Genomic DNA, 10,465 nt, shown 5'->3' with positions numbered 1-10,465 from the left:
CATTTAGTCACATCTCAATTTCTACAGGTCGGCAATAATCTGAGCAAAGGAACGGCTTTGTTTTAAACAAAAAATGGGTTGAAAATTGGTCCTATAGTCGTGTTATAGGTGTATTGTAAAAAGAATATACAAAAAAGGTTGCACTCTATCATGCTAAAGCATATTGACATGCTTTAGCATGATAGAGTGCAACCTTTTTTTGTATATTGTATGTGGGGGTAACTCCTCCGGGTATGCACCTAGTCACACTAGTCTGGATGTGCCAGTCAGTTTTTCTTCTCTTTTTTTTGTCTTTTATTGGAAAAAGAGAACCTCATGCCCTTCTGTCCAGGTTGGCAAAACCCTTTACCATAATAAAGGGACCCATGATTTTTTACAATGGGCTCCTCTTCAATGTTCCCCAATGTCCGGTCCTTTTTTTATACATTTGTTAAAGGTTAGAATAAGTAATGCGATTAATTGGATTTATTTTGACCGTTGTAATCATTATTCCAGTGCGTGTATTTTTTTATGTGCTTAGTTGCTGATTTACTATACAGACAGTCAGTAGAATAATTACTCTTATTAAAGCTTTATTAAACCTAAAGCAGTACAGCAATAGAAAAACGGAGAATGTTTCCTCAACTTTGGTGGATCGGTTGGTACGATTTTTTGTGCTTCTGTGCTTTTAAGGCTGAATACATAGACGGCAGTGTGACCGGTTCACGATTTTCATAACATTATCTGATATCGAGTCTAAGTTCACACGATTTAAAGAGGACCTGTCACTTGCTCCATAAAATTGAGTTAAAAACCTTATAATAAAATTCCCGAGCTCCCCCAGATTCTGCTTCTCCTTTCCTTTTTGCACTGCATCAGTCCACTGCAGAGATATTCACATTTGTTGCCTTTTGCACACAGCATATAAAATTTTTATTTGCAGACCAACTGGGCGTTTCTTCAGAGTCATCACTGGAGGCGTGGTGTTTTCACCCGGCCCTCCCAGATGCTACCAACCACAGCTCAGCAGTCAAGTAATCTCGGATGCTGCTGAGCTGTGATAGGCCGATTCTGAGAGGGAATGATGAAAGAACACACCCTGGAGAAGACTCTAAAGAAACACCAAGTGGGTTCGCTAGTAGCAATTTTATATGCTCTTTGTGAAAAGCAACAAATCTGAAGATTTCTGAAATGGAGTTGAGGGTAGGACCCTTCACACTCTGACATTGTCCAATCAGTGCTGCCAGGGTCAAACTTTGTAGAGTTCCAGCTCTTGGAAAAGGAGAATGGTAGCTCCCAGTTGTAAAAAATGTATTCAGAATATTTTTAGATGGAATAACAGAGCAGTGGCACAACTCAGTGCAAAGATGCATCAAAATTAAAGAAGCCCTCCTCCCATCAAAGTTTTTATCTTTTTAATATACTGCAATCATTATATTATATAGCACTGTGTACTAACAATTGCTCAGTTTACCTTTCTACCCAGATAATTCTTCTCTTTTCAATGCTGTATGTAAATACAGGAAGTCTCTTGTCCCTGCATTTATCATTGCCCTCTTCAACTCTTGACCCAGCTGTTCCCTCCTCGCTGCCAGGGTCTTTTGCAGTGACTTATGAGTCATGCAGGGAAAATTGACCTCCTGTTTCTACATAGAGCTTAGGAGTATTCAGCTAGTCTTCTTTAATAATGTGATGTCATAGACCTAATGGACCTAATGGAAAACAAAAGAATTAGCTGGGTAGAAAGGCAAAATAAGCAATTGTAAGTACACAGTGCTACAGTGGGAAAAATAAATATTTGATGCACTGCCAATTTTGCAAATTTTCCCACCTACAAAGAATGGAGAGGTCTGTAATTTTTATTGTAGGTACACTTCAACTGTGAAAGACAGAATCTAGAAAAAAAAATCCAGAAAAACACATTGTATGATTTTTACATAATTAATTTGCATTTTATTGCATGAAATAAGTATGTGATACAGTAGAAAAACAGAACTTAAAGTGAACCTGTCATCAGACACTGTCAGGTTGGTGTCGTTATACTGATTAAAATGATACCTGGGTTGATGTTTACTTTGCATTTGCAGTTTTCAGTTAATGAGATTCTCATGCTTGTGGATGGCCTGTTGGTGGGGCTTTTGTTTAGTCCTCTGTTCTCATATTCATCCTTATGGGTTTAAATGACAGGTCACTGTTGCACTTGCGCAGTTATGTAAAATAGGAGGCAGTTCACTGAAGGTTTAGTGACCTGTCATTTAAGCCACTTGAGGACCTTGAAATGCTTCTTATGGAGCAACTTCTTATTTACCCTGGCTGTGTGCTTTGGTTTATTTGTCATGCTGGAAGACCCAACCACGATCGATCTTCAATGCTCATACTGAGGGAAGGAGGTTTTTGGCCAAAATCTACATGACCCTATCCATCCTCCCTTCAATATGGTGTAGTCTTCCTGTCGACTTTGCAGAAAGGCACCCGTAAAGTATGATGTTTCCACCACCATGCTTCACAGTTCTTAGGGTTATACTCATCTTTTTCTTCCTCCAAACACAGCGCATGGAGTTAATACTAAAATGTCCTATTTTATTCTCATCTGACCACATGACCTTCTCCCATACCTCCTCTGGATCATCCAGATGGTCATTGGTGGACTTCAAATGGGGCTGGCCATGTGCTAGCATGTGCAGGAGGACCTTGCCTGCTCTGTAGGATTTTAATCCATGATGGAGTAGTGTGTCACTAGTGATAATGTTTGAGACTGTTTAGCTCTCTTCAGGTCATTGACCAGGTCTTCCCATGTAGTTCTGGGCTGATTCCTGACCTTTCTCAGAATCATCCTTACCCCACGAGGTGAGATCTTGCATGGAGCCCCAGACTGAGCATCTTGTGTTTCTTCCATTTTCTAATAATTGTGTCATTTGTTGCCTTCTCACCAAGCTGCTTGCCAATTGTCCTGTAACCCATCTCATCCTTGTGCAAGTCTACAATTTTGTCCCTGGTGTCCTTAGACAGCTTTTTGGTCTTGGCCATGGTGGAGAGGTTGGAGTGATTTTTTGAGTGTGCAGACACGTGTCTTTTATGCAGTTAATGAGTTCAAACAGGTGCAATTAATACAGGTAATGACTGCAAAGTAGGAGGCTTCCTAAAGAAAAACTAACAGGTCTGTGAGATGTAAGATGATCAAAAACATGCAATAAAATGAAATTTAATTATTTCAAAATCATACAATGTGATTTTCTGGATTTTTTCTTAAGATTCTGTCTCTCACAGTCGAAGTGTACCTACGATAAAAATTACAGAGCTCTCCATTCTTTGTAGGCGGGAAAACAGTATCAAATACTTATTTTTCCCCACTAATACGATGATTGCAATATATTAAGGAGGATACAGATTTTGATGGAAGTGCTTCTTTAATATATTATTATGGGAAATACAAGTATTTACTAAAGCTAATATATCATGAGAGTTAACAGTTCTTCTTTAAAAGAGATTTCCCACTATAGACTTGGCCCATCAAAGTATGATATAAAGGTGGCACCTCAATAATAGCAAAAATTGGCATCCTTGCATTTCCAATAAATAAGATCTGTGTCTGTTTGAGTCAAGGGTGAAAATGGAAGTATCCAAGTGGTCTGATTCTTTAACTTTCATTTTGGAGAGTGTCCACACTAGCATTGCCCTATATTCCGTAGACAAAAGTCGGCCAAATATGTGGCCAGGATTGACCAATTGATCCTCAACAGCAGATGGGAAAAAAAGACTCAAGTAAGCTGGATTTTTACATGCTCCTCCCTTATATCTTGCCACAGATGTAAACATGAGTGTGCATGTATATGAAGGCGGAAAGGGGAATATTTGTTGGCCAAAGAAGCGCTCAGCCGACAATTGTCCTAAGTGTACGACCAGCTCTTGACTCATATGGAGTTAAGTTTATGGTGGGAAAACCCATTCAACCGATCATTGTCCAGGCATCAACCATTCTCCTTGTCCCCAATGGGGCTCACAATCTAATTTCCATATGTGAACACCACAGATGATTTTTGGAAACATACAAACGCAACATAAATGTTGTCCTTGTCCTTAATTGTGGTTTTTGTTTAAAAGATAAATTAATTTTATACTTATATTCTTGAAGGAACAAAGATGAAAAAGGCCTGCCCTTTCCCACTCATAGGATGCATCTTGTATTGCAATATCGAATCTCAGCTGAAATTATAGACAGTGCCACCGACGAGAACGGTGAAGTTTCTGTAGGAAAATAACCCGTCTTTTGCTGTTTTCAAGCACACAATGTTTTTCTTTAAACCCTTCCTGGCAAAACCAATTTTCATTTTTGCAATTTTGTCTTTTCATCCCCTTTTTCCAAGACCCATAACTTTTTGATCTCTCCATTAATGTTGCTGTATGAGGGTTTATTTTATGTAGGACGAGTTGTAGTTTTGAATAACACCTTCCATTTTAATATATAATGCACTGGAAGACAGGAAAAAAAATCACGATTATTTTTTGGGTTGTATTTAGAGTGTTGCACTGCTGTTATAGTCTGTTGTTGGCTGTGTAATACAGCCAGTATCTGGAAAGTATGGTGTCGTCATTATGTCCAATGTTGGGATTTGGTTAAAGGGTTTTTTCCCAAAATCGCAAGTTACCTGTTATATCTATTGGAAATAACTTGCGATCTTGAGAATGCGACTCTGTAGACCTGTGTCTTGAATGGAACTGAGGTGCATACTTGACCTCTGCTCCATTTATTGTCAGTGTGACTTTCGTAAATAGCAGAGGATTCTAGGCGGCTTTCACTACTAGTCCCATAGACAATGAATGGACTGGAGGTCGAGCTTACAAACCTACAAACTGTTTTGAACAGCTGACATGTGGAATTGCGAACCACCCGCGGATGTTAGCCTGTTAAATGTCGCTGTCAAACTCTGACAGCGGCATTTAACATGCGCTTCCGGCAAGTGCGCTGGAAATCCCATCCATCGGCGCCCGTGTCACACGACTGTGGGTCGCCGATGGGTTGGCATGACAACCAGAGGTCTCCAGCAGACCTCTATGATTGTCACAGCTGAATTTCTATGAGCGGCACCCGGTGGTCAGCGCTCATAGTAAGTCAACAATTCTGCTACATACAGGCGATCTGATCATCGCCTGAACGCAGCAGAGGCGATTGGATTATGGCAGATTCTAGTCTCCCATGGGGACTATTGAAGCATGCCAAAAATAAAAAAAAATGTTTTTAAAAATATTAAAAAATAAAATAAAGTTCAAATCACCCCCCTTTTTGTCCCATTCAAAATAAAACAATAAAATTAAATCAAACAAACACATATTTGCTATCACCGCATTCAGAATCGCCCAATCTATCAATATAAAAAGGGAAATTAACCACATTGCTAAACAGCGTAGCGTGAAAAAATTCAAAACGCCAGAAATACTTTTTTTGACTGCCGTAACATTGCATTAAATTGCAATAACGGGCGATCAAAAGATCGTTTCTGCACCAAAATGGTATCATTTAAAACGTCAGCTCAGCGCGCAAAGAATAAGCCCCCACCCGACCTGAGATCACAAAAAATGGAGACGTTACAGGTATCAGAAAATAGAGTAATTTTTTTTTCTAGAACCTAGACATGTTTGGTATCTATGAACTTGTAATGACCTGGGGAATCATAATGGCAGGTCAGTTTTAGCATTTAGTGAACCTAGTAAAAAAAAACAAACCAAAAAACAATTGTGGGATTACACTTTTTTTGCAATTTCACCGCACTTGGAATTTTTTTTTACCATTTTCCAGTACACGATATGGTGTTGTTCAAAAGTACAACTTGTCCCGCAAAAAAAAATATTTTTTCAATATCCACTAAATGGAAAAAAATAACTTATTGAGGAAATATAGTAACCATGAGCCTTAACGAATGTTTATTTCTCTGTAAAATGGAGGCTAGTCGCTAAACCCAAGACTCCACTGCCATAGGGCATCTTGATCTCTAAGTCATAATCACCGATTTCTGTACGGCGCCAACTCTAAATTCTGTGTAATAGCAAACTTGGGTTTGAATTTATGGAATTTTCATGGAAAAACACTGCATTCATCTCCCTGATTTTGTTCACGGAGTAAAACCTCCAGATTTGTTCTCTTCTATGAAATATGCTTGTTCTTTCATAAACTCAACATTGTGTCCCTCCTTCTCCTTTCTATACATTTAAATCAATGGCAGACATATAATCTGAGCAAAAAAAAAAAGACCTGGACCCAACTTTGATCAAATTGTTTCTTAAGAACCTCATGTTTCTTTTATCTGCAGCAATTCGATGTATAATATTTGGATTTATTGTTTTTCTACAGTTAAAATAGATTTTTATAGTCTGCCTTTAGTTATTTTTTTCACCTTGGTACCAGAAGAATCTACTTGTTTGACCAAGGTATATTAAGGGCCCGCGTGAAAAACCTGACATGTGCGCACCATCAGGGAATACAATGGGTATGCACATGTCTGTATTGGTGGTCCCTAAAAAAAGAGACCGCATACGGACATAAAAAACGGACATGCGAAGGCTTTAAATAGTGAGCTCTCTTTCATTTTGTAGAGTAGCGGTTTTCTTTTGCAATTTTGCTCCTTTCATTTTTGGGATTGAAGGACTGATCCATAAAACCTCATCAGCTTCATGAAGATTTGGTTAGGATTGATGCAATAGCACAATTTCTTTGTAATTATTTCCCACGGTCAGTATACCCTACGGCCATGTTCTCACCTGCTTTTTTTTTCTTTTGTGTATTCTTTGCAGATGTCCACACCAAACTATGCAGTAGCAATCTGCTCTGATCATTGCGGGGGTTTTTTTATGCATTTCCCTTTTTTTAATACTTTAATTTGTTTTTGGTGCTGATTTCATTCAGTTGTTTTTTTTTTATCTACTGTGTATTTTTTAGGCACAAATGCTAGGATTCTGCACTTTAGAATGCACGTGTTTTTCCGTTTATTTAGGGAAATAAATGCACCAAAAACAGTACAATTCAACAGCGTCTTCAAACGCACCGTGGGCAGCAGTTTTCATGACATCACGCTCATTTTTCTTGAAATGCTGCGGATTTTATGCACAAAAAATTGCAGCCCCCCCAAAAAACGCAATGTTTATGCTACGTGTGAACAGTAATGGCCGTCCATATACTTTTTGTGCACAGAGAAAGCGCCAAAACTGCTGCTTGTCTCCCTTGTGAACAAAAAGATCTGGCCTATTGAATTGCAAAAAGTTTGACCCCCCCCTTCCTCTATCCCCATCATCGGGGAAGAGTCCGGGCACCACTATACACATTACATTGTCTGCCAGTCCTGGCGAAATCGGGGGATGATTTAGCCACCTAAAGTCCTGAGTCTACACAAGTCACCTAAAAGATGCATATATGATATTCTCGTCTGTATGAAAATAATTTAGAAGATTTCAGGAGATAAAATAATGATCATGTTGGTAAACCTTCAGCTTTAGTGTTCCTTTAATAAATGCACAGCCTTGTCTCATCACACTCTAAATTAAAGGGTATTTGCATCGTGGACATTCTCTCTTTATTGCAAGGGTCTTTCAGTAAAGAGTGTCTTTGTAATCTGACAGCAAGTGCTCAATTTCCCTGCAGCACTCCTACTGGGGAAATAAGGTATGACAACTATTTGCCTTCAAATAAAAGGTCAGTCTTTGAGTTGAGGTGGGTACTGTGTCTTCTCATGGAGACTCTCAGTTGGTGTAGAGTCTTTTAGGCCAGGCAGTGATTACTGGGGAAAAAAATAAGCAAATTAACTCTTCATAAGCAGGACAGCTGTTTCTTCAAGGCCTCCCAGTGGAGGTAGCTAACCTATGTGTTTCCCTAGACCGGCTGGGAGTCTCTCCTAGGAGAAACAGTACTCACCCCAAACCCAAATCAGAGTCACATAAAGTCATGTGAGATCTAGTCTCTTCTCTCATTTCTGTCTATCGGCCTAGCCGATCGCTGCGCTCTGCAAACGACTTTCGACTAACCTCTGCACTAATCCGTACCTCCCACTCCCGACTCCAAGACTTCTCCCATGCTGCTCCTATCCTCTGGAATGCTCTACCCCAAGAAATCAGAACTATCCACAATTTGCATAGTTTTAGGCGCTCCCTCAAAACACACCTGTTCAGAGCGGCCTATCACATTCACTAATCAAAGTCATTCTCTGTGTAAGTGTGCGTGTGTAGCCCATTCACTATCTCCATCCATCCTTCACTCCCGCAAGATGGCTGGACCTTCATTGTAAATACACCATTGTAAATACACACCTGTACTCGGTATCTCCCTCACCTCATTGTAGATTGTAAGCTCTCACGAGCAGGGTCGTCTTATTTCGTCTTATTTTGCTTTAATTATTGTATTGTTAACGTTGTTACTTATGACTTGTGTTTTGAAACTGTTAAACTGTAAAGCGCTGCGGAATATGTTGGCGCTATATAAAGATTATTATTATTATTATTATTATTATTATTATTAAATGAGGCTTAGTCAGCTCCAAACAGAGAAGACTAAAGTGAAGATCACCGGTATCAGAGGAAGCCAGAGGAGGAATGGGCAGAGAGCTGTGTTGGCAGGACAGGTGTGAAAATTATATAATATTTTAAACCCATTCCTGATCGTATAAAGCAAATTGAGAATCTCGCAAATCCAAATTTTTTGTGAAATTTGTAGAGAATGCACTTTGCTTTGAGTTATTTTGCTTTGCAGGTCTGTGCACATGTTGAGCAATTGCAGCACTTATCCGGTGTAGCGTTTTACTGTACAAGCAAAATAAATGAGATTTATGAAATCCGCTATTTTTGCGTGTTTCATCCATTAATGCATTTTTTCAATGCCACGTGTTGATTTTTTTTTTCAGTGCTTTTCACTAGAATGAATCAAAAAAGAGAGAACAATGCATAAAAGAGGCAAATAAAAATGAATAAAAGATGAGCATATTGCATACTGCGTTTTTCATGCTGAGAGATGAATTCTTAGTGCAGAAATATCTGGTACAAATACTCAACGTGTGCACATATGCTTAGCAGGGTTGTTCGGTCTTCGGCTACAAGTCTACAGTCATTCTATGTGACTGCAGACTTCTGAATCTTTGCAGCGTGCACACTGCGCACTGTCAAGATTGTCCAGTATTGCTGCCAAGAACGGGCCACATGCCGACTAGTCGTGTTCAGCCTCACTCAATTCACTTGTACTGCAAATCACATACTTGCGGTCACTCTCAACGGCAGTGCTGGAGAATCCTGACAGCATGCAGTGCTCGCGCTGCAAGGATCCAGAAATCTGCAGTCACACCGAATTGACGGTTTAGCAAACAACCCCTTTAATGTCAAATGCTATGTTTTTTGAATAGCTACCTTCACTGTGTGACACTAGAACGACAACTTTCTTTTTTCTGGAAAAACGTTAGTTTGTGTCTTACGCTCTGGATAATAGATGAAGGTCCTGTACAGGTGAGAGGTTTTCTTGTGCGATGTGACTTTCCCATTAATTTAAATGCAATCACAAAGATCTATTGACTATACCATGAGTATAAATACTAATTTTCTCTATAATATTTAGTATTAAATTAGGATAAAACTCTGAGAGGTTAGATTCCGTTTGACTAACGCACAATTGAAAAAATTCACAGGAAACAGAATATAGCAGAAGCAGCTAAATACATTTTAGAACCCTATATATAACCTACGTTATACCGCTGCTATGCCCGAGATTGTCAGCAATTACCAGCCCTCTGAGGTTAACTATGTAAGGATATGTAAGAAAGAAAAGTCCCATTATCATATATAATATATTCATCTAAGTCTATGCGGGTTTGTTTCTACAGTCTTTTGCTTAGAGGAGAACAGCATTTTATCTAGGAGCTTCTCGTATTGTCCTAGGTGTTTAGGCTAGTGCTTAAAAAATAAGCTTCAACATAATTTTGCACTTTTTAGAAGAATAATCGTCAAAGAATTCGTGATCGTGGCGATCGATCCTCGCAGAAAAATAAAATATATGCCGATTGGAGGAGCAGACAGCTATCAGTTAACAGGCTCGATGTAATTGGCGGGCAGCATCCCAGTCTTCCCAGTTCTCTGCACCGTGCCGTACATCCATCCTTCATCAATCGGCTGCACATTGACGATGTAGTCACCGTCCCTGAAGGAAACCTCATCATCGTCCTGAGCGCTGTAGTCGTACATGGCTCTGAATGTTCTCTGCACAAGACACAATGGAAGGAGAGCGGATAAAGCAGTTCTAATTCTTTTTATTTTACTACCAGGTGATATGTAACATATGGATATTAGAAGATATCTCTATGTAACACCTGAAGATTCAGGTTTCGCTTCCCTTCCTCACTGGGTAATGTATCGACAGAAAATGACCCGTTGTTTAAACCTAATTTTTCTTTTAAAATTATTTTTGTCTTTTAAAAATGTTAGCTTTCTATATATATATATTATATAAAAAAATTGTCTTTAC

At 39.1% G+C, this 10,465-nt stretch overlaps 1 protein-coding gene across 9 annotated transcripts in view; it reads right to left on the bottom strand.

Moving 5' to 3' along the window:
- Positions 1-555: 555 nt before the first annotated feature.
- Positions 556-10,465, bottom strand: part of NEBL (nebulette) — a 215,104-nt gene continuing 205,194 nt past the window's right edge. For all 9 annotated transcript variants that reach the window (XM_073581841.1, XM_073581842.1, XM_073581843.1 and 6 more), the window contains one exon: positions 556-10,200. In XM_073581841.1, the coding sequence (XP_073437942.1) occupies positions 10,024-10,200 (177 nt within the window). In that variant the 3' untranslated portion in view covers positions 556-10,023. The remainder of the gene's footprint in view (positions 10,201-10,465) is intronic.

Source organism: Dendrobates tinctorius, unplaced genomic scaffold, assembly GCF_039654945.1.
Source record: "Dendrobates tinctorius isolate UK_male_01 unplaced genomic scaffold, ASM3965494v1 ptg000070l, whole genome shotgun sequence".
Lineage (NCBI taxonomy): Eukaryota > Metazoa > Chordata > Amphibia > Anura > Dendrobatidae > Dendrobates > Dendrobates tinctorius.
This window is presented reverse-complemented; position numbering and strand designations above follow the sequence as displayed.